General features: G+C 43.8%; 1 protein-coding gene across 2 annotated transcripts in view; it reads right to left on the bottom strand.

The window, feature by feature from the left end:
- SLC6A12 (solute carrier family 6 member 12) overlaps positions 1 to 27,893 on the bottom strand; it is a 73,358-nt gene that overhangs the window by 24,328 nt on the left and 21,137 nt on the right. For both annotated transcript variants that reach the window (XM_063134931.1, XM_063134932.1), the window contains exons 2-10: positions 26,619 to 26,833; positions 21,060 to 21,194; positions 18,902 to 19,042; positions 15,401 to 15,488; positions 13,461 to 13,593; positions 11,831 to 11,965; positions 2,840 to 2,943; positions 2,173 to 2,297; positions 1,684 to 1,796 (exon numbers count right to left, since the gene is read on the bottom strand). In XM_063134931.1, coding sequence (XP_062991001.1) covers positions 1,684 to 1,796; positions 2,173 to 2,297; positions 2,840 to 2,943; positions 11,831 to 11,965; positions 13,461 to 13,593; positions 15,401 to 15,488; positions 18,902 to 19,042; positions 21,060 to 21,194; positions 26,619 to 26,829 — 1,185 coding nt within the window. In that variant the 5' untranslated portion in view covers positions 26,830 to 26,833. The remainder of the gene's footprint in view (positions 1 to 1,683; positions 1,797 to 2,172; positions 2,298 to 2,839; positions 2,944 to 11,830; positions 11,966 to 13,460; positions 13,594 to 15,400; positions 15,489 to 18,901; positions 19,043 to 21,059; positions 21,195 to 26,618; positions 26,834 to 27,893) is intronic.

The following is a 27,893-nucleotide window of genomic DNA, read 5'->3' as shown; positions in this document are numbered from 1 at the left end:
ATCTTGAAGCTCGTTCAGTCTCAAGTCCACATCAGATCACGAGCTTTGTTTTCTCTCTCTCATGAAAATCTATGTGTATTTTTGTGCATATTTTCCCAAATGCATGCATCAGTTGTGCGCACCTTTGAAATGTATGCATTCCTCTCCTACTGATTAAAGTGTGTTTGTGTGCATTTTCCAAAAGTATGCATTTTTTCATGCACATGTTTCAAACGTAGGCATGTTCTCAAACATATTTGGAGGGTGTGTGTCTTTGAATCACATTACAAGCTGGGAAATGAACAGACTTTGACCGCAAATTGCATCTGACTCTATGTTCAGTCCTAAAGGTGTGAAATGGGTAGATTCTGATCAAAAATGAACTGAAACAACTTTCTCATACGTATCACATACTCAGCATTAATCCCTGGAATCTCCAGTTAAAAGTCTTGGAGTAGACCTCTGCCTGAGACACAATCAATTGCACTGGGCTAGTTAGACTAATACACCTAGGGGTGACCATATTACACCAACATTAAAATGGCTGCCAATTAGTCTACAGTCGAAGTATAAAGTGTTGGTTATTACCTTTAAAGCCCTACATGGTTTGGGTCCAGTTTACCTGTGGGAACATCTTCCCCTGTACAATCTGCCACACACACTCAGGTCCTCTGGGAAGAATTTACTACAGTCGGCCAAAACTAGGCTGACAACTGTTACCCAGAGAGCTAATAAACTGAAACTCAATCCAGACAAGACTGAGATGCTGTTAGTGGGTGGTTCCTCTGACCGGTTAGTGGGTGTTCAACCTGTTCTGGATGGGGTTGTACTCCCCCTGAAGGAGCAGATCTGTAGCTTGGGGGTTCTCCTAGAACCATCTCTGTCCCTTGAGGCTCTGGTGGCCTCAGTGGCACGGAGTGTCTTCTACCAACTTCGGTTGGTGGCCCAGCTACGCCCCTATCTGGACAGGGATAGCCTAGCTTCAATTGTCCATGCTCTACTAACCTCCAAATTAGATTACTGTAATGCGCTCTATGTGGGGCTGCCTTTGAAGACAGTTCGGAAGCTGCAGCTTGTGCAAAATGCAGCGGCCAGATTCATAACTGGAACCAGAAGGTTTCAACATATAAGACCGATTCTGGCCCGCCTGCATTGGCTGCCTATACATTTCCGAGCCCAATTCAAGGTGCTGGTTTTGACCTATATAGCCTTATGCAGCTTGGGACCACAATACCTGACAGAATGCCTCTCCTGACATGAACCTCCCAGAAGCTCCTGATAGCATGGCCAATGATCACGAATGTTGGGTGCTGAAGTCCAAAACTTCTAGAGATCTACTTTCTGTCTACCCTTGCCTCAGCCGACTTAGTTGCCCCTTTTTCTCCTTACTTTCCCAAGATATTAAGCAGCATGAGCTGCTCAGAAAAGAACTGCTTTATTTGGAAGAATGAGTGGGGGAAGAATTGCATAACAAGAGGAAGGCTTGGATCTGGGCTAGCAAAAATCTGTGCATGTGATGTGCGTTTGATTCAGGTCCAAACGAGAGCTTCCCACATTTCCCCCTCTCAATCTACATCACTAATTAATGCTTAATATCATTAATTCATGCTGCTGAGATGCCATGGTCTATTTCTTCTGCAAGGTATAATACATCCCCTGAACATAGATGGAACTGAAGGAATGTGGAATGTTATTTTTCCATACTTGACTGTCCAGACCCAAGAAGATCAGCATAAGGAAGAATAAGCAGGCCCACAGCTGAGAGACAGGCATCATGGTTACAGCTTTTGGGTAGGCGATGAATGCTAGGCCCGGACCTACCAATCAAACAAAAGAAATTGAGCAGGTGTTTCAATAACCCTTCCGTTCCCAAAATCCCTGGCCATTCGAGCACTAAAATAATTTTTTAATTAACAATCAACATGCCATTTCAGAGACAATGGATGAGTCCTCCCTCTGCAGTACTGACTACCTTTATGGGTCTCCTTTCAACAGCCTACCCAACCTGGCGCCTTCCAGATGGGTTGGTCTACAACTCCCATCATCCCCAAAGGTGATGAGTTGTAGTCCAGTACACCTGGATTTCGCCATGCTTTAGAAGCAGCATGCTTCTACATGCTATGAAGCAGGGACTTCTAATTCATGCTTTCTTTTTTACCCACCTCCTTTCTACAGCCACCACCAGATGCTCACCTGATTCAGCCACATCCGAGATAGGTATGCCCTGTTCTTGTGCCATGAAGCCCAATACGGAGAAAATGGCAAAGCCAGCCACGAAGCTGGTAGCACTATTCAGGAAACAGAGCATAAAGCAATCCCTGTTGGGGCAATTCCAGAGACAGCAAGTGAGATATAGAAAGCATTCCTCACAATCAAAGTTTGATCTTGTCCTTTGTATGTGTGGTGGTGTCCGGTGAGCAGCTCGTGGGCACCCATTCCCTCAGCAGGGTACCATTTTGTGTAAAAATGGTGGCTTGTTCTTTTATGTAAAAAGCCTTTTACACAAATGACAGCTGTAAAGCGCCTATTTATGTAAGACTACAGACATAAATGGTACAACCCTAGGCCCAGGTTTAATCCTTGACACCTCCAGATAGGACTGGGAAATGTCTTTCTGCACCTTGGCTAGTTCCTTTAGAGTTCTGACTGCTTCTGACTGAAACCCAGAGTGGATTCACTGCCCCTCTGGCACTAATGTCACCAGCCTCCACTGATCTCCATCTAAGAGCCTGGGGAATTGCTGCAGAACTAGACAGTTCAATGGTCTGGCATCATATAAGGCAGTTTCACATATAGAGAAATGGCTATGTCAGGGGAAACACCTTGTCTGTGGAATTTAATAGATACCAGATACTCCTACCTGTAGCAATTGTTGTTGTATTTGTTGTAGCTGCCCAGGGCTGTCAGGCACCCCTGGCAGATGGCATAAGAAAAGAAGATCTGAGTACCTGCATCCATCCATACCTGGAACAAGAAAAGGACAATAATTTAGAGATTCAAGAAGCAAATTGTCATGGCCTGGCAAGACAAGGGTGCATCATTTGATACATGTTCATCCTGCTAACGTCATCCCCTGCCAGTAAGACTAGCAGAAATCAGTATGAGGGTAGCCACAGTGCCTGTCTGGCTTGCAGGTACCAAGTTTCCTGAATTAAGACAATTAATTAACCACCAAGAAGCCTTCCATTTCCAACCCCCCCTGAGAAAGGTAGATCATGGCAAGCAACAGAGAAAGCAAACAATTGTGTATTCTCATTAACCTCTAATTATGCTCAGAAATGGTCCGGAACTAGGATAAGTTAAAGGCCACCTCCAACCTCCAATATGAACCTACCTGTGTACTCAAATCAACATTAGAGTTGATCCAAACATGCTCCTCCATCTGTCTTTGTTGTCAGAGGTACTGCAGGCTGGCCCAAGAGGCAGGGTTTCTTGGTCATGGGGCCTAAATTTGGAATTACCTTTCCTCAGGAGGCCCAGTTGGCTCCATCTGTTCTCATCTTTCAGTAAGCAGTAAACACTTGACTTCTTTGGCCTTAATTCCGGCTAACTTTATAATTTCTTTATTTTGGGGCTTCTAGTTTATGTGTTTATCTGAGTGGGTTTTTATGTTTTTGGAGGTGTGTGGGTTTGGGTCACTTTAGATTTAGAATTTGGTTTATTGTTTTTATATTGAACATAAGGAAAACTATGCTAGATCAGACCAAGGGCCCATCTAGTCCAGCATTGCGTTCACACAGTGGCCAACCATCTCCCCATAAGCAGGACATGAGTGCTACAGCACCCTCCCAGCTGTGTTCCCCAGCAACAGGTGTACATAGGCTACCTCTGATACTGGAGGTAGCACAGAACCATGAGGACTAGTAGCCATTGATAGCCTTATCCTCCACAAATGTATCCCAATCCCCATTTAAAGCCAACCCAATTGATGGCCATATTGTAATAGTGAATTCAATAGTTTAACTCTGTGAAGAAGTCCTTCCTTTTATTGCTAGCCATCTCAAGAGTCTACACATCTCAGGAGTGCGATAGAAATCTCTTCAACAACAAGGGATAGAAACATGATTAGTTCCAGTGATGCAGAAGAACCTGTGTTTGCAAGGTCAACATGCGAGGACTTTTTGATTAGCAGGAACAATGACGTCATCTGCCACCCCAATCCCACCGTCCGGTCAGGCTTCCATGTTCCACCTGAACTTATCTGCAATCCTCACAGTAGCCGGCTGGGCAGACGTTGGAGGAAGGATTGGTTTTCCCAGCAACATCTATAGTTGTGAGCTATGCCTGTTATTATGCAAAGTATTTGGGGGTGACATGGTCCTGAATGGGCAATTTTGACCCATTGGCTTTACAACTGACGTCTTTACAAGAGATGAAAATTGCTAGAACTGGTTTGTTGATATAGATCAACACAGTTGCCAGCCAGTGGAAGCCTGTGGCTACGATGTCAGTGGGGCAGTGAATCCACTCTGGGTTTCCATCAGAATTGGTCAGGCCTTGGACAGCTCTTTTAGAGTTCTGACTGATTCTGACTGAAACCCGGAGCAGATTCACTGCCCCAGTGACATCAGAGCCACCAGCCTCCACTGCTGCCTTGCATATTTGGACTTTCCTCGCAGGGCATGGATCTGAATCATGATGAGTCTTCGCACTTCAAAGTTTCCACTGTTCCACTGATAGGCTCCCCGGTCTTTCTTTTTCTTTTTCTAATTAGCAACGGCACACAAATCTACAGCAAGGAATGGATATATACTCCCACTAGATTCATACTTGGGGAACTACACAATGAACCCAGAAATAGTTCTGGCATTTCAGATACTTCCTGACTGCACACACAGTCAACTCGGCAATGTTTCGCGGGGTTTCTTTTACTAGGAACTCCAGTCTCTCGAGGGAAATTCTGGCATTATCCATCAGAAACTCAAGTCAGATCCCAGTAAATTAGAAGAGACATTATCTTTCTCTTTCCTAATCATTTTCACTTAGGGCTCAGAGAAACCATCTGTCAGGTGTTGAATATTTAATACAAGCGGCCACATTTGCTGTGCCTTAAGTGGCAATGACCTAACATGGTCATATTTTAAAATTGTTCTGGAAAACAGCAGTGCTCGTGCTACAGGGAGACTCCAGCTGCCCTTTTAAAAGGACAGCTGCCTTGACGGTGGAATGTGAGGAACTGCCTTCTGGAAATTGGCTGGCCGGGACTGACCTAGATGGCCTTGTCCAGCACCCAGAAACTTTCATCTCTGTGATGAATCAGGAGAAGCCTCCTATCCACATGCAGACGTCGATTCCAGGCCAGAAATTCTCAATTCTGTCTAGAAGTTCACTTTTTTTCCTACTGCTTCCATATGGACCTGTCCAGACACTCTGCTCTCTTTGACTTTGGGTGCTTCCAGATGAGGCTTTTCATGAGCAATCACTCTGCCTCATTCACTGAATTGGACCAGGATCCAGATGTCATCGTCATCTTCCTCTTGTAACCCTCCCATGTTTTCCCACTATTTTAGTTGTCTTTTTTTCTTAAAGCAGAAAATCCGTTCATGAAGAAATGACAGAATAGCTGTACAAAGTCTTTTGATAGTTTGCAACGGGACCTTTTTGTCTAGAAGCACCTTCTATCTCAGGCCATTCGGTGGGTGAGCATAAGGGCTCTGGAACACTCCAGTGTAGATTCATCAGTTTCCTTCTTTCCTGTAATTTAGGCAAGAAGAAACTGAAAATATTATATTTTCTTATTCCTATTTGACCGTTAAGAGCAGTACAACAATGGAAGCAGTTACCTAGGGAGGTCGTGGGCTCTCCCACACTAGAGGCCTTCAAGAGGCAGCTGGACAACCATCTGTCAGGGATGCTTTAAGGTGGATTCCTGCATTGAGCAAGGGTTTGGACTTGATGGCCTTGTAGGCACCTTTCAACTCTACTATTCTATGATTCTAGGTTTTTAATGTGTAGGCAGGCTGCTTTTTCAAACTGATTTTTAGAATGCTGCCTGCTTTTAGATTGCACTGCTTTAAAATTTTATTTATCTGTCATAATTGTGACTTTGTTCAATTGCATTTCACTGCATTTTACCTTTTTGTCCGTATGTAAGCCCATCAGGGCATTCTATGAGCAAAATACAAGTACATAACTGCAGTAACAATAATAGAGTACAGTGTGTGTGTGCACCCTCCCACCCATCTCCCCCAGCAACAGGTTTATATGGGCTTAATATTTGTCTCAGTCTTGCTCTGGTCCTTGTTGGAGCACCATATAGACAGCCCAGTTGGAGCTTTCCATGGTGCTGATTTCTTGCTGTCTTGCTTCAGACTGCTGCTCAAGATTTGATCCAAGCTATAGCATAGAGCTTCTTCAGAATCCACGGCCTGAAATGGTACAGGAATAAAGAGCCGGGAGCCTCCCCTTTTCTGGTTTCTCCTCTTTGTGTTTCTCCTGTGGCCACTCTAAAGCTTGCCATTGCCTGCTCTCCACCTAGGCCTTGCAGGTGAAAGTAAATGAAGTTCAGCTTCAGATCTCTGGGACCAAGGGAAGTAGCTATCAGAGGTAGACCGAGCACATCCCTCTTCCTTTGATTCCACAGTGAATGACCAGGACTGCTTTTGTCCACCCATTCCTACTGGTTGTTCCCACCTTCCAAGAAGTGATGTATTGGGTAAATTTTGAAGCGCAGGCACTCATCACGACAGTCCCTGTAACCACATCCCAAGGGGACCAAAAATGCACATGGCTGTGTTGATCCATATCAAGAAACCATTTCTAGTCATTGTCATCTCCTTTTGGGAGAAGGTCTTTCATAAAGCAAATGGGTCTCAGTTGCCCATTCAAGACCAAGTCACCGTGACATCCTTTGCATTACGTCAGGGAACAATGTATTGCCAGGAAATTCATCGCTCTCCAGCTACTGTGAGAAATGCAGCTTAGCTCCGAGGGAATAGAGAATTCTGAAGAAGGTGGGATGGCAAACAGAAGTCAGCATCCCTGCTAATCAAGGAGTGTCAGTGCTGCTGCGACCTGAACAAGCAGGCTCCACTACAACACTGTTTCCCATTGTGGCTTCTCTTATCCCATGGATCCCGTCCCCTCCTCCCCTCCACTTGCCTTTCTGTTCACCTTTCCCTCCACTATGAGGCTGTCTTATCACTTGCCTCTCCAATCCAGCCTCCTTGTCCTCCAGACCCTTCAGTCGTTCCTGGCTTGGCTTTCCCTTTGTCCTTCCATCCCATCCCGTCCCCCACACTATGCCTCCTGCTTCTGCTCTGCCTTTTCAACTCTGTCTCAATCCCACCCTGCTTAATAAGCTTGCAGTTGCAGCATCTCTGCCCAGCCAGTGGGAGTGATGAGCTGTCCCAGCATGTTCCCAGGAACTGTTACCCCCATTGGCTCCTCACAATGAGGAGGCAAGGAATAAACAGAACATGAGAGTCAGGGTCTACTAACAACCACCCAATCAAGGAGAAGACAAGGATGAAACTTTTGAGAAACAAATTGCCCGTGTTTCAAGGAAGGCTGATGTAGTAGTGATGAGGGACTTCAATTAGGCCCATTTCATTTCAGGTTGTTTTGGGACCACCCTATTTTGTTTCGGATCCAAATCTGAAGAAAAATTCGGACCTCCAAAACGCTATTCGGGAGCCATTTTTTTTGACATGCATTTTTTTTGACATGCATTGTCTGAAAAATTGCCTATATCTTTTTTTATTTTTAATGACAGAACAATGAAATTTGGTGAGCTTACAGATACTTTGGAGATGCTTATGCATGTCCAGTTTTATACAGATCTATACAATGTTTTTATTGCAATGAATTTTAAAAAATGTGAGTTCCAGTCTTTTCAAAGATCTATAACTTCCTCATTTTTAAAGAAAAACACATACAACATTGCATTGTGATAGAGCCTAAGCAGGGCTTGATGCATGGCAATTTTGAAGCACATTCTCACATCCGCTGATTTTTAGGATAATTTTTAAGATTTTACCCTCAAACCATCCCCCCATTTCCAAAATGCATTTATCTCCATCACTTTTAAAGGTAAAGACACATATCTTGGCAACTTGATAGATTCTAAATATATCCTTAGGCTTGGCAATTTTGAAGCACATGGCTTCATCTACTGATTTTTAGGATTTTTTTTAAAGTTTGAGGTTTTAAAATATTTCTTTAAAAATATGTTGTCATTTTTCAATATACATACCTGCAACTTTGCAACATGATAGAACCTATATAGGGCTTGATGCTTGGCAATTTTGAAGCACATAGGTTCATCCACTGATTTTTAGTTTTTTGGGGTTTTTTAAGTTTTACCATTCCCCCTTTACAATAATGCATTCAATGGAAGACTCGTGCAAACCAGCCCTGCGAGGTGGCACAGGGCCCGTTGAAACTTAGAGAGGGAGCCATGCTTCGGCACCCCCTTCATGGGATCCCTTCAGGATCCCTCTGATTGCACTGTAAGCTGCCCATGCCACATTATGACAATAATAATGACAATAATGATAATGATGATAATGATAACCACAACAGCAATACTTAAATGGAGAGCCTGCCTGTCTATAATAGGAAAGAGGAATTGCAAGATCCCCTTCATATACGGGACTAAAAAGAGAAATCCTTTGGGTTTCTTATTTCAGAGTTGAGTTACTGAACTGTGTAAGCACAGCCAGTATTAAAAAATAATAATATGAATGATAATGATGATGAAAATATTCTTATTAATTACAATATGAACAGAAATAACAACAACAACAACAACAACAACAACAACAACAACAACAAAATAAAGAGCCTGACTGCCAGACTCAATGAAAGAAAAAAGCCTGCCAAACTAAGGAGGAGGGGTGGCGTGAAAGGGATGTGTGCCTGCCTATCACAATTTATTTAATGTACTTGTGTTGTGCTTTGCCCTCACACTTGTGTCTAGTATGCTTGTGTAAACAGCCTGCTTTATAATACACAGGCAGCCCAACACAACACAACACAGAGAGAGAGAGAGACAGAGAGAGGGAGGGAGGGAGAAAAAGAGGATGATGGAATATATATATATATATATATATATATATATATATATATATATGTGTGTGTGTGTGTGTGTGTGTGTGTGTGTGTGTGTGTGTGTGTGTTTTTAAAGAACAGGATAACAATTGAACACACACACACACAGAGAGTGAGAGAAAGGATAAAACTTTTTAATAGAATCAGTCTTTCCACCACAACTCCTAAACCCACAAAGAGGGGATAAGGAAAAGATCTCACGATCTGCCCTTTGTTAAGCCCTCCTCCAACATTGCGATTGGAGGCTGCTGGAAAAACATGAGCAGGATTGGGGAATACAGTGGTGGAGTGTTCAGGATGATTGGGAGATGAAGCTACCCATCACGCTGCAAACTCCTCATCCCTCCCTTTTATAACCTTTTAAAAAGAATTATGCCGAGAAAACCGCTGAACAGATATAAATGAAAATTATATACGCAGGACATATAGGACATACACGACGCCATCTCTAACTGACCAACTTTGAGGTTAGTATCTTTAAAAATAATGAAGTTATAGATGTCTTTAAAATCCAATGAAACCTTATAGGGGGGAGGAAGCAGTTTGAGCTAAAAACGCATCCGAAGCTCCGAATACTTCCGAAGCATTTTGGATTGCTCCAAACTGCTTCACATCATTTCGGAGCTCTGCTGTGCCATTTTGGATCTGTTTTGGAATAGTCCGAAACACCCCTATCTGTTTCGGATTCGGGGTTTGGATCCGAAACATTGCACAGCCCTAACTTCAATTACCCAGATATCTGTTGGGAGACAAATTATACCAAAAGTGGCCCTTAGAAGAAATTCCTAGCATATATGGGTGATAACTTTCTCCTATAGAAAGTTGAGGAAGGAACTAGAGGTTTGGCTATCCTTGACTTGATATTGACCAATAGGGATGACTTAGTGGATAAAGTGGCAGTTACGGGAACTCTGGGGGAAAGTGACCACGTCATACTTGAATTCTTGATTTTAAAGGAAGGAAAAGCTGAGTGTAGCCATACACGTACTCTGGATTTTAGGAAAGCTGATTTTAATAAACTCAGAACTATGGTAAGTAAGGTCCCATGGCAAGTGACCCTAATGAGAAAAGGAGTCCAAGATGGGTGGGAGCGTTTTAAAAAGGAACTTTTAAAGGTACAATTACAAACAACTGCAACAGGGGGAAAAGATAGAAGACAACAGAAGAAACCAATGTGGCTCCACAAAAAGCTTAGAGATGACCTGAAAACAAAAAAGGATACATATAGAAAGTGGAAGGAAGGCCAGGCTACAAAAGAAAAGTACAGAGAGGTAGCACAGAAGGCCCATGAACTGCATCCTAGAGTAATAAAGGAACTAGCAGAAGAACTCTCAGAACCACTGTCTATTGTCTTTGTGAAATCATGGAAGACAGCTGAAGTGCTGGATGACTGGAGGATGGCTAACATTGTCCTTATCTTCAAAAAGGGCAAAAAGGAGGAACCTGGGAACTATAGACCAGTCAGTCTGACATCCATCCCTGGGAAATTTTTGGAGCAGATTATAAAGAAGTCAATCTGCAAACACCTTAAAATCAATGCAGTGATTACTAGAAGCCAGCATGGATTTGTCAAGAACAAATCCTGTCAGGCTAATCTGATCTCATTTTTTGATTGGGTAACTTCTCTTGTGGACTGTGAGAATGCTGTGGACAACAAATATCTTGATTTCAGCAAAGCTTTTGACAAAGTGCCCCATGATATTCTGATTAACAAACTAGCTAAAAGTGGGCTAGATGGAACAATTATTAGGGCTGAATCTACACTACTGCTTTAAAGCACTTTATAACAGTTTTATACCGCTTTAAACCAGTTAAAGCACTTTATAACTGTTATAAAGCACTTTAAAGCAGTAGTGTAGATTCTGCCTAGGTGGATCCACAGTTGGCTACAGAATCAAACTCAAAGAGTGGTTATCAAAGATACCTTCTCAAACTGTGGGGTACCGCAATCCTAGGCCCAGTGCTCTTCAACATTTTTATTAATGATTTGGACAAGGAGGTACAGGGAATACTTATCAAATTTGCAGATGACACAAAATTGGGTGGGATAGCTAATAACCCAGAAGACAGAAACAAACTTCAAAGTGATCTTGATAGGCTGGAGTGCTGGGCTGAAAACAACAGGATGAAATTTAATAGGGATAAATGCCAAGTTCTACACTTAGGAAAAAGAAACCAAACGCACAGTTACAAGATGGGGGATACTTGGCTCAGTAATACTACAGGCAAGAAGGATCTTGAAATTGTTGTAGATCACAAACTGAATATGAGCCAACAGTGTGATGTGGCTGCAAAAATATCAAATGCTATTTTGGGCTGCATTAATAGAATTATAGCTTCCAAGATGCACAAGGTACTGGTTCCCCTCTATTCGGCACTAGTTAGGCCTCATCTTGAGTACTGTGTCCAGTTCTGGGTACCACATTTCAAGAAGGATGCAGACAAGCTAGAGTGTGTTCAGAGGAGGGCAACAAGGATGATCAGGGGACTGGAAACAAAGCCCTATGAGGAGAGACTGAAAAAACTGGGCATGGAACCAATGACCTAGGGAGGTTGTGGGCTCTCCCACACTAGAGGCCTTCAAGAGGAAGCTGGACAACCATCTGTCAGGGATGCTTTAAGGTGGATTCCTGCGTTGAGCAGGGGGTTGGACTTTATGGCCTTATAGGCCCCTTCCAACTCTACTATTGTATGATTCTATGATCAAAGGGTTACCTTACCCACTTTAATCCTGCAGTTAGGAGAAAAGCCTGGTTTTGTGAAATTGATCCATCACCATCAAACCCAGCCATACACTCACCTGAGGATCTGCCAGTCTAGAAACATCAGGCTTCAAGTAGAACAAGATCCCTTCACTGGCGCCAGGCAGAGTGACTCCTCGAACCAGCAGAATAATTAACATCAGGTAAGGGAATGTGGCAGTGAAGTAGACCACCTGCAAGCAGAACATGGATACAGCCACAAAGGCCATGACAAACAGCAGAGAGGGCCTCGTGGTCCTCGAAACCACCCATCGATGCAATTAGAGGAGGGCAAAGAACCTAATCCATTGAAGATATTATACCCATTGAGTGGGGGTGGTGCACATTGTCACTCCACCTAAAGCATGAGAAGAGCCTTGCTGGGTCCTGTTCACATAGTGGCCTACCAGCTGCTTATAGGAAGCCTACAAGTAGGACATGAGTGCAAAAGCACCCTCCCGCTCATGTTCCCCAGCAACTGGCGTACATTGACACAACTGCCTCTAATACTGGAGATAGTATTTAGTCATCAGGACTAACAGCTATTGATAACCTTCTCCTCCATGAATTTGTCTCATCCCCTTTTAAAGCTGTTCACGTTACATCTTAACCCAAATTGCACAAGCTGAAATTCTGTTTAGTAGGGGAAAGAGATGAGCCCACAAATCATTCTTAACATCTCCATCTTGCATGCTGAGAATCTTATGTCTATACTTTGACTGTGGACAGACAACCCGCTTTTAGGGATTTGGAGGCCGTTCTGCCAAACTGTCATTGCCCCTAGTATACATATGCATTGCTCGGTGCCCCACCGGATTGGCAGATTTTTGTAGCACTTAGTCTGTGCTTTGGAAAAGTCTAAACTGGTATACAGTTGGCAGCAGCAGCAGCACTGTTGCAATGGATGGCTGTGTTGGTGTACCTATCAGTAGCATCTGTTGGATGGTGTGTCCATCATGGGAAATACACTTCCTCTGCCCCAATGCCCAGCACTTCTGGAACAGTTTTGATTGATTTCCCCCCCATCCAAGTAAAATCTCTGTTCTAGTAAGGAGCTTTCCAAGAGTGGGTAGGGCCTAAGGCAAATGAGGCAGGCAAAAACACCAGGCTATTTGAGCATAAACTTCTTGTTATCTTAGGAGAGGCATTTCAACCTTTTAGGGGCAACTGGGCAAAAGCCCGGAAACCATCAAATGGTCAGAAGTTGGGGGAAGGAAGTGAAGCCAGGTTTAGCTCACAGACCTGATGTTTGACCCCTTGCCTACGTAATGAAGCACATGTTCTTTAGGAGATTTCCACTGCAAAGGTAGCCTATGGTTTCTATTTGACCGACCTCTCTCTCTCTCCTTGTGGATCTACTTCAGTTCCCATCAAAGTGGGCTCAATCAGCTGTTTTAAATAGGGCTGTGCACCCCCTCCCCAAACCACTTCAGATCCTGATCCGGACCTCCCCCGATCCACTCCGGAACCGGGCTTAGGAGGTCTGGATCGGCCCGCTCCACTTCGGATCCGGGGATCCGTAACGGAGCGGAGCACACCCCTAGTTTTCAAGGTGCAGCTGCTCATGCCAAATCTCAATTTGACCCTCCTGTCCTCTCCCCTCATCTTTGTGCTCCTTCTTTGATCCACAGAAGCTGACAGGATAGATCTGTACATTTTAAGCATTAACAAGCACAGGATTGCTCCTACTTTGCCGGTGGACTTGACTCCTTTCCAGATGCAGAAGTAGCAGATGATCCAAGCAAGCAGGAGGCAGAGTGCCAGTTCCCACCGCACGGTGCCCAGATTATGTAGACCATCCGTTATTCTCAAAGCTCGCCTCCTGACAGTACAGATTAAAAGATGGGAAGGTTGATGTCCCAGCCTGACTTTTCCCTGCCAGCCCATATCAGCCCCTTCCTAATTATTTTCACCTAGTCATATTTCACTTAGATCCCATCAGTTACTTTCCTTCGGTCTCTCCTTTTGTACTCTGTGCTCTAGTTAGCTCAGGCAACAGTGGTTCCCCTCCCTTAGCTCAAAATCACCCTCACACCCCATCGCAATGCATATTTTGTCCTGTTTGGAACAATATATCACTGTTTTTGGGGGGCACTCATTCAGAAATAATCAGAGCCCATTTGGTTGCACTCACGTAAGAACAGCAATTAAGTAGAAAGAACAAATTGCTTCTTAATTGGGGTAAAGAAAACAGTATTACCAATAAAGCTATTTCAGGGCCTATTTTTCAAATGTCTCAGCAGTGACATGAAAAGTCCACATGGGCAGGGGCAGCAATGTCTGAATTCAACATGGGTAGGATGGATCACATAGTTAAGTATGCAACAATACCAGTCCCCTAGCACAGTGAGCCTCACCAAGCCTAAATTACTCCTGCACATGGCAATACCCTGCCATTTTGTCACTTCCTTTGGTACAAACATGCATGCATTCATTTATTTATTTATTTATTTGGCAGTACAGGTGTCCCACTGCAACAAAACTACCTCCTTCTCATCAGTGGCACATGGTATGGATATTGCACAGCTGCCTTTGGATTCAAGCAACAGTTTATATAGGGCTAAAATGTAGGCCTTCTGCATGCACATGACTTGTGTATTAGTAGCACACAACCTGGCAAACTTTGCCAAGGATCTCCAAAGTCAGCCTTCCTCAACCTGGGATGCTCCAGATGTGTTGGACTGTATCTCCCAGAATGCCCCAGCCAGCAGAGCAGTCTGCAGGAGGGATCCTGTGTGGTGTAGTAGTTACAGTGTCCAACTAGGATGACTTGGGTTCAAATCCCCACTCAGCCATGAAGCTCACTGGGTGGCCTCAGATCACTCACTACCTCTCAGCCTAACCTACCTCACAGGGTTGTTGTGAAGATAAAAGCTGGAGGGAGCCATGTATGCTGCCTTCAGTTCCTTAGAGGAAAGGTGAAATATAAATATACTAAACCAACACATATGTGATCTGTGGATGTTTGATGCTTCTGCTATTTCAAAATATAAAGTCATGAAGTGGGCTGAAGATGGGAAATAAAGGGGCGGCAAATTTTGGACAACCTCATCAGTTCCAGCTTCTTATTTATTTATTTATTTATTTATTTATTACATTTTTATACCACCCAATAGCCGAAGCTCTCATTCCAGGTTTCATTCAGAACCAGTCAGAACTCTAAAGAAGTAAAGCACCTTGGATAGCTCCTTTACAGTTCTGCATAAAACCCAGTAGATTCACCACCCCACTGACATCGGAGCCACCAGCCTCCATGGCAACAACTTAGAGGGATTCCTTCTGCCCCCCATGGAAGCTGCCTAGATGGAAGCTGCCTAGAAGCTTTGGGGACAAAGAAGGCTGGAAGGGGGGCGGAAGTAGAGGAGGCAGGAAAGTGGAGAGGGTGGTTATGAAGCCTTTTCATCTTGGCCAGAAGAAAACTGAGGTGAGTTGGGCATACATATGCTCAAGTTAACTTCCCACTCTGACAACAATCCAGTGGATCAGCCTTTGTGTTCCCCATATGCCCAGGTTCACAACTTGTGGTCCTCTGAACTTCCTTTTCTTTGAGCTTTATGGAGGCCAGATTCAGACATTCCCTCTCTATGAATTCTTGGGAAGAAAAGAATGTGAAAAATTAGAATACGTACTCCCAGAACTCGATGACTGGGGAGGTGGCATTCACTGGCAGTGTCCCATTCTCCAAACTTGAGCTGTTCAGAATGTCCACACAGCACTCTGCAAAAAGAAGAACCGTAGAGTTGGGAGGGACCCTGGATCCAATTCAACTTTCTGCTCAATGCAGGATAGGTCTGGTGGCAATCGAAGCTCTGCTGAAATACCTCCAGTAAGGGAGAGCCCACTACCTCTTGAGGGAGCCTGTTTCTGTTCCAAGGAGAACAGAGTATCCAAGGCCCTCTTAAAACATCTCTCCCCCCGCTTTGACTGGATTCCTCCCTGTCCAGAGTTCCAAAAGTATGTGGCAGTTCTTTATTTATATGAAATCCAGATGGCTGTGGAATGCAAGCTGTGGAATGCAGGTTACGACTCAGCAATGCCGACTGTAGCCATTTGGGATACCGATTTCAGTTCTCCCTCCCTACATTCACCCTCTATCGTTGCTTTCCAGTCATCTAAATCCACCATTGTATCAACTACTCTCTTGGGAGCTTGTATGTGCATTCCAAGGAATGGGGGTGAGCCACAAAAGCATCTAGGAGTGGCCCTTACGGAGGCTGATAAGGTATTAAGAAAGAGCAGCATAGAGACCAAAGAGGAGAACGAAGACTGGGAAGCACAGAATGTTAAACAGGAGAGAATAGGCATAACTTGGAGGATAGAAAGTCTCTGGAATCCTCCACCAAACACTCTTGTTTGGGGATCATTTTGAGAGGTGGGTCTGAGCTCTACTTGTAGTGGTGCTATCATGGCAAGACTATGGGGCAGATGTTTGGGGACTCACTCAGCAGAATGAGTGAGCAGGAAGGCCCCTAAGCACAGCAGGACTAGCTTATCACATTTTGGAATAATTGAAATAATTAGGGATGTGCATATCAGCAAAACCCACGCTTGCCAAAGTCCTCCAGATTCCATCACGAAGCTCATTCTGATTCAAGTTTGCATCAGATGGTGAGCTTTATTTTTTCCTTGTCGCATGAAAATCTGTCTGTACTTTTTTGTGCATTTTTCAAGACCACACAGTTTTACATGCACATTTTTCAAATGTCCACATGCTGTCAAATGCATTGGGGGGGGGTGTGCTCCATGAATCACACTATGAGCTCAGAAATGTATGAACTTGGACTGCAGGTTGCGTCTGAGTCTACGTTTGGTCCAGAAGGTGCAAACTGGGTAAAATCCTGATCAAAACTGAACTGAAAGAAATTTCTCATACATCTCTAGAAATAATACAGATTGACCCGGTTCAGACAACACACTAACTCATGGTGGTTATGCATTTTGAGCTAAACATTATGGCTTAGCGTGTCATGTGAACGATGACTATTCCTAACCATGGTGGCAACACAACCATGATTTAAACACGGTCACTAACCATTTGCTGCAAAAGGGTTAGCGGCCTAACCATGGCTTAGTGTGTTGTCTGAACAAGCTCATTAACATCTAAAGAGGTAGGGGTGAGTATAAGGCCATTTAGTCCTGAGTCTAACATTACCTAACTGCACCTACTTCCTACTTCTGATGTCTGAAGAGAAAGCTGCCTGAAGAACAGAACAGGAAGCGGAGCCTCCAGGTATACAAAAGCATTAGATGTCTGGAATAAAGAAAAGAAAATGAGATAACACAGATACCCTCATTCCAGCCAGTAGAGAAAAAGGCAAAAATGTGTATGCTTCACGGAGAATAACCGAAGGCAAGAGGCATCCAGAGGTCAGGCAGAATCTCTGCAGGTCAGCCTTCTTCCTCTGGGGACTGGCAAACCAAAGGCTGACTCAACAAAGGCACAGTTCATGACCCTGTTGTGTGTGACTCTGGTCTCTCCTGCTACTTGAAAGTGAGAGGAAAGCGGGCGGGGCGGATGGGGCTGAGCTGCAACTGATCACCATGTGGAAAGGGGAAGCAGTAGAACATCCTTATCCACACACTCTAGGGTTTGTACAGATGTGGGACGCGTCCTCCCCGCGAGTGCTTGCTCCCCCACTCATGTGGCCTGCCCCAAAGGCATTAAGAGGGCCTTTAAGGCCTAGATTGGAGCACTTTCCAGAACCTCCGGAAAGTGCACAATTCCTCTGGGCTTGCTAATGGACCCACACCTGAGCGCTTGTGGGTGCTCGCAAGTGCTAGAACACAGGTCCCCCTTTATGCCAGGAGAGGGCAGTTGGGTCTGTGAGGGCCGGATGTGTGTGTGGGGGGGTGTCCGCTGCCCTTGCAGTACCAACCAGACACTCGCTCGCTCGCTCTGGAGTTCGGGAATTTTCAAACAGCTCTCAGAAAGGTTGCACACATTACCAGTCAGATCCAGAAAGGCCCTTAAGGACAAAACCTAAAAATTATTACTAGGAACAGGATGACCTACAGTGTGTCTGGGTGGGAAAGGGAGAGAGAGAGAGAGAGAGAGAGAGAGAGAGAGAGAGAGAGAGAGAGAGAGGTGCAGTGCACATCGCCTGTCATTCCACCCATCCAACAAACCACACCCTCTTGGGGTTGCACTCATGTGATTAAAATGGCCACAATCTTGTAGGGAACCCCAAGTGGAAGGACACCAGTGTTTTTTAATTATTAGAAGGCTCAGACCCAGCCCCATCATTAGGCAGAGTGAGGCAGACACCTCAGGAAGCAGATTTGGGGTGCCTTTAAATCAGGGGTGGGCAACTGCCAAGGGTTGAGGATGGCACATTACTCCCCTGGAACCCATGAAGGACCACAGTCCACCCCCACTGCAGAATCTTCCACTGTTGTGCCAAAAGCAGCAATTTTGCAAGAAACAAGATGCACCAGGGAGCAGAGGAACCCTGGTTCTGGGAGGCTTCCAGGAGCACAATTCACCTTGTAAACATGGTGGCTGGGCAGCAAATTTGGTGGGAGAATATAACGGGGGGGGGGGCACAAAAGTAGCCTGCATTTTGCCCATCCTGCTTTAATTTGTCAATGTGTGTATGTGAATGGATGCATGCAAAGAGATATTTAGATTTTCTGCATGTGGCCACTTCCTGCATTAAATTCTCTATGTGTGGGGGGGGGGGCAGGGGAGGGTGCATGCAAGGAAGTGAGATTTAGATTTTCCTAAGGTGACCATATGGAAAGAAGGACAGGGCTCCTGTGTCTTTAAGAGTTGTATCAAAAAGGGAATGTCAGCAGGTGTCATTTGTATATATGGAGAACCTGGTGAAATCCCCTCTATCACAGCAGTTAAAGCTGCAGGAGCTCTGCCCTCTTTTGTAACTCGTCACTCTAGCTATACTCCTGCATACAAATGGCACCTGCTGAGATTCCCTTTTCAATGCAACTGTTAAATATACAGGAGCCCTGTCCTCTTTTCCATATGGTCACCCTTGATTTTCCATCTTGGCTGCCAAAATATCTTGAACCTGGAATTATGTAGGAAAGTTTTTTTTAAAAAAAGAATCAGAGGTCGAATTCTACAGAAAGCCATTCATGAATCCTGAGGCTGCATGTTGCCAAGTTTGTCGTACCTGAGTTCCAAGGATTATTGCAGTGAGCCCAGGGTAGAACAGCTGCAAAGGAGTTAAATAGGTAAAACAGGGCCCACGATAAAATGACAATGTAGTAGATATTCAGGTAGGATTCAATGACTTGTGAAGCATATCCGATTCCTGAATGGAAGAGAGAGAGAAAGGTAAGAGTTAACAATCACAAAAAGGGCCACATGTTTCTATGAAGCAATGGTTGGAAAAGACCTAGATCTTGAGTTTTTGTTCCTCTTATTCAGTCTTTCCCAACCTGGAGATGGACTGAAATGTGGGGAAATATGTGTTGGGAGTGCAATTCCCATCATTCTCCAATTTCTTTTTTAAAAACTGCATCCAAAATGCATATATTAAGGGGAAACACACAAACATGTGAAAATAATAAGAACATAAGAACTTAAGAAGTGCTCTAATGCTGGATCAGACCAAGGGTCCATCTAGCCCAGCACTCTGTTCACACAGTGGCCAGGGATGAACAAGTAGGACATGATGCAACGGCACCCTCCCACCATGTTCCCCAGCAACTGGTGCACACAGGCTTACTGCCTCAAATACTGGAGATAGCACACAGCCATCAGCCATTGATAGCCTTTGCCTACTACATCTTGTGGTAGTGAGTTCCAAAATTTAACTATGCACTGTGTGAAGAATGCTAATATACAAAAATGCATTATATTAGGGAAATTATTTAAAAAATGTGTATATTAGGGGAAATTGTGTACCAAAATGCATATATTATGAGAAATACACACACGTTTTTGTGCTGCCTTTTAAGCAAACTGATGTGGAAATCAGATGGAATGATTTGAAAAATACAAAACTGATTGAAACAAAAATTAACAGATTTGCCCATCCCTTACTGAGGGAGGGTGATTTACAAAATCCCTCTCACCTTAACCCTATATTGGTCTTCCATGGCAACAGCCTTCATGCCTGTGTTTTGAAAATGAAAGCAGTGGAAAACCAATGGGTTAAATGACATGCCACTGACCATCATATTGAGGATAAGGCTACCAAAGAGGACTTTCAGACAGGGGGGAAACACATTTCCTCACCATTGCTCTGCTTCCTACTTCTCTTCCACATTTGAAACAAGCTGAAATTACAGGGAGAAGAGAGCAGCAACTACATGGTCCATATGGGACAGCACCCTCTAGTGGGCATTTTATCGGCAGGAAATCCCGATAAATCCCGACATATTTCAGAAGAGTTGGGTTTTCTGGGGGTTATTTTTTAACGCTAAAAATGAGAAATGGAGTGGTAGTTGCAAAGGAGGCTGACAGCATCATCAAAATGACCTGGGAACATCCATGAGTGGCCAGTCACAAGCGTGCTATTTAAAGAAGCCCAATGACTACTAGTCACGTTGGCTATATATTAGCTCTAATGTTAGAGGCAATATGACTCTGAATATCAGTTGCTGGGGAACATGAATGGGAGGGTGCTGTGGCACCTGCTTGTGGGTTTCTCGGGCAATATACTAGTCAGAGTATATTGGCCACTGTGGGAATAAAATGGTGGACTACATAGGCTTCTGATCTGATCCAGCAGGGATCTTATGTTCACATGTAGTTTGGCTATGAGCCATTCCCCTTGATGGACGCTCTTCCTGACCTCAGTTGGCCAGGACTGCTATATGCAAACAGGGGGGGGGGGGGAATTATGGATATTGCAAGAAATATAGTAGGATTGCATCTATAAGTGAACAACCCTAATCCATTGCTGCTCCTTGGACATTGTTAAAAATAAGGCTGCCTTCACATAGTTCTTTTCCTGGTTCCAGCCTCAGCATCCGAGCATCTGCCTTGTCATCTCTGCTCTACTCATCAGCCTACACTGCATTCCAGCCTCACACGTGCCTTGGCCTACCTCCAAGTTTGTTTGTTTTAATCTTGATTTGCTTCTGACCACTACTTTGGCTCCACCTTTTGGCTGCGCACGGAGTACTAGCTCTGCCTCTGATCTCTGCATTTGGGGATGACTCACACTTTTGACTTGGACTGTAAGTTTGGAACAGGTACATTGTCGGCATCTGGCTCCGCGCCATGCCCTGTAGCTGGAAAGCTCAGAGGGAATTAGATCAAAAAGTACACTGAGTGCTTGATGGAAAGTTACCAGGGCTTTCCGTGTACGACCAACTTGCCTTCAAAGATAGGGCAGATCTTTCTCCAGGCGGTGATCCCACCCTGGCTGGTATATTGCCCGAGGGCTGTCTCCAAGAGGAAGACGGGAATCCCACAGGCAAAGAGGAAGATGAGATATGGGATGAGGAAGGCACCTGTTGGGAAAGAGAGAGGAGGGATGGAACTAAAGCCAATGCATTCGTTAAATCCTCCTGTTTAAAATAAAATTGGGGGAAACTCTCTTATGCCAGGCTGGATTAACAATTATGCTAATTACCAACAGCACATCACACACACAAATGCACATATTAGAGCCATTGCAGAAGGGGGGGCAACTGAGAGCAGAGAAGCAATGAGAAGTTGTGATACTTTTACTGTTGGCCTCTCCTCTGCTCCAAATTGCTCCACCCTCCAAGCCACTTTTCCCCCTCTGCAAGGTTCAAAGCACAGGTTTGCCCCCCACAACACACTTTTAGAACCCTGCAAGTTGGAGGGACAGTTCACGATGGAGCAATTATGCAGCCCCTCCCTCCCGACCCCATATCCTCTCTCTATCTACCCCTCTCCCTAAACAGCTTTTCTAAGAACGTGAAGTGTGTAATTAAGCTCATAAGTATTTCACACAACAAATTCCTGCTAAACCAGGGCCCTTGTTGTGGTCTAATGATCTGAAAGACTCCAATGCAATGTGTTAGATATGGGACTGCCCTTGAAGATGACTCAGAAGTTTCAATTAATGCAGAATATGGGGCCCAGGCTTTTGACTGGTCCATCTAGGTTCATGCACATTTCATGCATTTTATACAAGAACCTCATTGGCTGCCTGTCCACTTCTGAGTTCCATTCAAGGTGCTGGAACTTACTTCTATACCTCCCAATGGCTTGAGATCCAAGTGCAAAAAGGAGTTACTTCCATTATCAGCCTGCCCTTGCATCGATGTAGGCTCAGTTCAGGCAACAGATTTCTCAATGGTGGTTTTAGAACTCCACAGTGGAGCTTTTACACCACCATTGGGAAATGTGTTGTCTGGAGGGGAAACACTTCATGCAGAACATCCACGCTGTGCAGAGGAAAGTACCTGCACAACCGTTGTGTTGAGGGCTCCGTGGAGTTTGCTGGTGCGTTGAGTGGATTTTCCCCACTGACTATGTAGTTCTCTGGCAAGAGCAATGAAAGGATGGAGTGCCGCTCTAGGAGAGCCACTGGGATGTTGTTGTTTTTTGCAGCAGTGGGTGATGGGATATCATCAGGAGGACTGGGGGAGGAGAGAGGGTGAGGAACTGTCAATCAAGCACCGTGTTGCCTTTTACTCAACTCCACGGTAGCTCACAAGTTACACAACGGTGGAGTTAGAACGTGCTGTGTGGGAAGTACCCCCTACAAACTCAACCATTGAGTGGAGTTTTCCCACTGCGTAGAGGAACGTGTTGTCTGAACTGAGCCATCTACTTTGAAGCTTTTCTTCAGGTATCTTTTGTTATTGGGGGGATATGCAAAGAAGAGTGCTTTCTCAGCAGCGCCCCAATTATGAGAAACCTGTCCCTCAAGAGGCCAACCTGGCCTTACAATCTGGGCGAAAACATTTTTATTTTCCCAGGCATTTTCCTCTACTGATTCTTTTAGCTTTGTTTATGGGTTGTAATGTATAACTGCTGATTACAGTTTTATTGTGACCTACTTTTAAATTGTACATCATTCCGACACTCAAATAAGGTATGGAGCAGTACATAAACGTTATACATACGTACGTACATACATACATACATACATACATACATACATACATACGGAAATGGTGCCATCTTGCCCTTGGTTATAATGTGTTGGCTATTTTTTTATTAAGAGATGGGGACAATCATTTTTCATATATATATATTTTTCATATATAGAGACCTCTTCCGGCTCTGCTATTCTATGATTCTAAGTCTCTATCGAGGGATGTTCAGCCCTCAAACGTAGAATCATAGAATAGCGGAGTTGGGGGGGGCCTCGGAAGCCATCGAGTCCAACCCCCTTTATTACATTATTACATTATTTACTTTATTACTTATTTACTTTATTTATTATTTACTTTATTACTTTATCACATTATTAGAATGTAAGCCTATGCGGCAGGGTCTTGCTATTTACTGTTTTACTCTGTACAGCACCATGTACATTGATGGTGCTATATAAATAATAATAATAATAATAATAATAATAATAATAATAATAATAATAATATCCATACCCTATTTTGCTGCTGATAAATCATCATTATCAACATCATCATCATCAGATGAAAGAGAATCAAATGAGCAAGGATATAAGTAAGCATAAAGTGATGCACACTGGGTGGTCCAGCAGCAGCAAAAAAAGGGGGGTCTCAAAATAAATCTGCCAATATTGTAATGCCTTTCATTTGTTATGAGCTCACACCCCAATTCTCCAAGTAGTGAAAACTTCTCAGGTACAAGCAATTTATCCAGGCTTGATTTGCTTGGTCTCAGGTCACTGGAGACCTACAGCTTTTTGTGATAAATGGTTTGTTTATTTACACATATATATAAGTTCAGCATAAGTCGAGGGTTGCGGTATTAACTCTCCAACAGCTTTCTGCTCAGCTATTAAGTTTCTTGGGGATCACTAGCACCATTGAACTCCAGCAGAGAGTGAGTCAGGTCACTCGGCATCCCTTTCATTCCTGTTCCAAAAGCGAACAGGAATGGTTTCCTTTTCATATACAGAACTCTGCATCAGCACATTACTTAGGAGAGTGGGGTGAAGATGCAGCACTCCTGATATTTGATCCCCATAAAAAGCCCTTGGCTACACAATGAGGATCTGCCAAGCTAGACATGTTCAACCTCCTAGTTGTTATTTCCTACGAATTCTGAGTCATTTTTTTTACAATCAGAATCACTGGGCTGTCTGGGGAACATGTGGCCCTCCAGCTATAGTTGGACTGCAATTCCCATCAGCCCCAGCCAGCATGGTCAATGGTGAGGGTTGATGGGCATTGTTGTCCAAAACGTATGGAGAGCAGCAAGTTGAGGAGAGACTGTACTAGATGGGTGTTAGAACAAGACAATGCTGAACTAGATGGACCTTTGGTCTGATTCAGCTTGGGTCTTGTCTTACCTTGTCTTATCTGATCTTATCTTATCATCATCTTATCTCATCAGTGTGACCTGTGGGCAAATTCCTTCCCAAGTCAATAAAGCCTTATTTAAAGCAAGATTATACAAGCCAAGGTAGCCCACCAGTAATGTTATTTAATGGCATATCAGGTGTTTAAGGAACTCCATGTTCTGCTACTCGCCTGAGACTGCAAAATTGGTGGGGTGAGGACATTCTCCCCATGCCCCAAAGAAAAATATATGGGCAGCCTAATTTAAGTGCTGTTTTTTCCTTCTCCCCTCTCACATTTCAGGAATGATTTCTGCTGGCCCTAGCCAAACTGAGAAGAAGTGGGGAAGAGCTGATTAGAAATTCACATGGATTTTTCAGGGAAGTCTCATGGCCGATGGACTCTCCTACTATACCCTATTCATGGATCATTCTTAAACATTTCACATAGATTTTCAATTCCGTTGTGGCCTGATCCACAGGGATTGATCCAAGAAAATCATTTTAAAAAACACTTCCATTCCTATGAAGTCAAACTATGGTCCAGATCAGACATAACTATTTCATTTCAGTGAACCATGGTTTATTGGACCATGGATAAGAATTGCACCTCCTCTCCTTCTCTCCTCTGCCCTCTTTCACAGGGGTTCATAAACAATGGTTTCATGTGATGGTCGAATGGGGAAACTGTGGTTTAAGTTCTGCCTACAGATCACAACTGCATACCATGGCTTGATTCTGGCTTGAAAGCAAGGATTGTAGTCAGAGCTTAAACCAGAGTTTCCTGGTTCAGCCATAACAAGAAACTGGTTTAGGAAACCCTGGAAATATTGAGTTAAAAGCAAGAGAGAAGGGAGTGCACCAGCATAATACTGGCTCTAGGTACACTAAAGCAGAGTTTATTGGATTGAGATCAATATGATGAAACTGGGCCATTAAGTCTGTAGAAATCTGAAATCTCCAGGAAATTGGAGTACTCCAAGAACTTGGAGAAGTTTGGGATTTTCTCCATAGAACTTTCAGATCCCACATTCCACAAGTTGCCTCTCAAATGGAGAACAACACAGAGAATAAACTGTCTCAATGGCAAATCCCAAAGCTTATGAAATCCCACTATATGCAAAATGGAAAAGAAACATGTGCTTTCTCCTCCTCACTGACCCAATACTTTCTGGAGATACTTACAGCTGTCTGTCTCCTAGGAGAACCTGATTTTGCCCTCTATGGTTGTTTCTCTAGTGCCAGCAACAATAATTCTGACAGAGGTTCATTCCCATGACAGATAATTAACTACAAAGCCTCAACAAGGTGCAATTTCCCTCTGGTCAAAGCTGGCCAGTCACGTTAAAAAATTAAGAGTCGGATCTTGCTATTTTCTTTGCACTGATTTAACTGAAGCTGATGGGGAAGGCCAGAACAGGGTATCTGCTTTACCACACTAACTCAGTGAAGGTAGTGGAATAACATACTATCTGCATGTATCAGCTGTAATAAGCTTCCTCTGTGTAGGTCTTTCCAGTGCACCAGTTTAGAACACCACAAATGGGTGGTTGGTAGTCATTTGCTACCAGGAATTTGTTACTCAGTTGTTACCAGAACTTCTGCTAAGGGGATAACATCAACTTCCAAAATTCACAGCACAATATTTTCCTACTGGGAAAATGTGATTCTGCCACTCCACCAGCTAGTGCACTGTCTAAAATGGGAATGTGTGTGGAATATAGCTGTACAAATGTTATGAGTACCTATTGGACAGCACCTGTGCCATCACCATGGACAGCTCCCCATTGCTGCTGCTGCCATCATCTCCCTCACATCTATGCTTTTGAAAAGTTTTCTTTGAAAGGTTTTCTTTAATTCTTTGGGGACTGAATTTTCACTTATCATGCCATTCAAGAACACAAACATTTGTTTTGCCCTGTAAAAAGTGTGGTGGGCACAAGCAAGGATACATAGACACTTCCCAAGAGAGAATATATGCAAAGACCCCTGTAAATAGTCTTATTTATATTTATGGCCTTCAGTGGTTGAGGATCGTGTCCATTAATTGTTGCATTTCACCAGTAAACATTATATATTTTGGCACAGTTTCAGAGCAGAATGCCTGTGGGAGCCTGTGAAAATCTGTTATCTTCTTGCTGAGAGGGGCAAATATGTAGCTCATAAAGTGTATTGGTGTTGCAAAAGTCAAGGAATCAGTCTGCTGCACAAAATGTGATTAGTAGGTATGATCTTATCCAATCCAGGGGGTTACAGGCTGGGCTGGCCCATCTGATGATTTTATGATTAGGGTGTTCATTTTACACTGTAAATTTTATAGTCAGTTTTATGTTTTAATCTATATATTGCATATGGTTTGCTGTGTCACAAGCTTAAAAAAAAAAATCTGGTTTGTTGCACAAGGACCAATGGCCGTAAGCAAATAAACCGTGCTGGGGGAAAATATGACTATTGAATACTGGCCACTTACCGCCTCCATTCTTGTAACAGAGATAAGGGAATCTCCACACATTGCCCAGGCCAATGATCTCCCCAGCAACAGATAGTACGAACTCAACTTTGTTGGTCCACTGGCCTCTGGCCTGGAGCTCATCATGCTTCTCCTTCCCTGGCTTTTCCTCTACTTCTGGCACAATCATGCTCCCATTGGGTTCCACATCCCAAGTTCCTTTGCTTTTCATGGCTCTGGAGGGTGAGGAAAAACACACGGAGAGAAAGATCACGACACATGTGAAGTCCTAGGATTCCTATCAAACTCCTATTTGTTCAGACGAGGTGAGCAGGCTGCACACAGGAATACTGGAAGGGGGAAAGCATGCATAAAAGCATGCATGTTACTAAAAAAAAAACCCAAACCCTCTCAAGGGCTTGCTGCCATCTACACAATTATAATACGCAAATATTTAATTCAAATATTTAATCCAAATACGAAATTTTATATAATCAAATTCAAAACACACAGGGGCTGTTCTTGCAACAGGCTAATCTACACTCAGTGGTTGAGTGTGGGTTTTTATTGCTGTGGGTTGTTTGTTGAACCTTAGGTTGTTTGCTGAACAATGGGTTAGCATGTTGTCTGAACCCAGGACATTTTCTGCAGGGTGGCTTGTTAACTAGGATGACCACATAAGAAGGAGGACAGGGCTCCTGTATCTTTAACAGTTGTATTGAAAAGGGAATTTCAACAAGTGTCATTTTTATGCATGCAGGACGTGGTGAAATTCCCTCTTCATCACAACAGTTAAAGCTGCAGGAGCCCTGCCTAGCATGACCAGATAAAAAAGATGGCAGGGCTCCTGCAGCTTTAACTGTTGTGATGAGGAGAGAATTTCACCAGGGGCTGCATGCATACAAATGACACCTGCTGAAATTCCCTTCTCTGTTAAAGATACAGAAGCCCTGTCCTCCTTTGCATATGGTCACCCCATTGTTAACCATGCAATGTGGTTTGTTATCAATCTGAACAACCCAACAACAAAACATGAGTTCTCAAGGTGGCATGTCTGAGAAAAATAAGCCACACTGCAGGGTGTGGCTCTGCAGAAAATGTCCTGGGTTCAGATCACATGCTAACCCACGGTTCAACAACAACCCATTCTCAATGACTGAGGTCTTAGCTAGACCTACCTTTTACCACGCAATGGAGGAGTGAAGATCTCGCATTGTGATTAACATGAGATCCCTCCTCCATTTATACATAAGGTGCGACGACCTCAGGAAGAGAGGCATTGTGCCTGCCTTTTTA

This window comes from Elgaria multicarinata, chromosome 9, assembly GCF_023053635.1.
Source record: "Elgaria multicarinata webbii isolate HBS135686 ecotype San Diego chromosome 9, rElgMul1.1.pri, whole genome shotgun sequence".
NCBI classification, from domain to species: Eukaryota; Metazoa; Chordata; class Lepidosauria; order Squamata; family Anguidae; genus Elgaria; species Elgaria multicarinata.
This window is presented reverse-complemented; position numbering and strand designations above follow the sequence as displayed.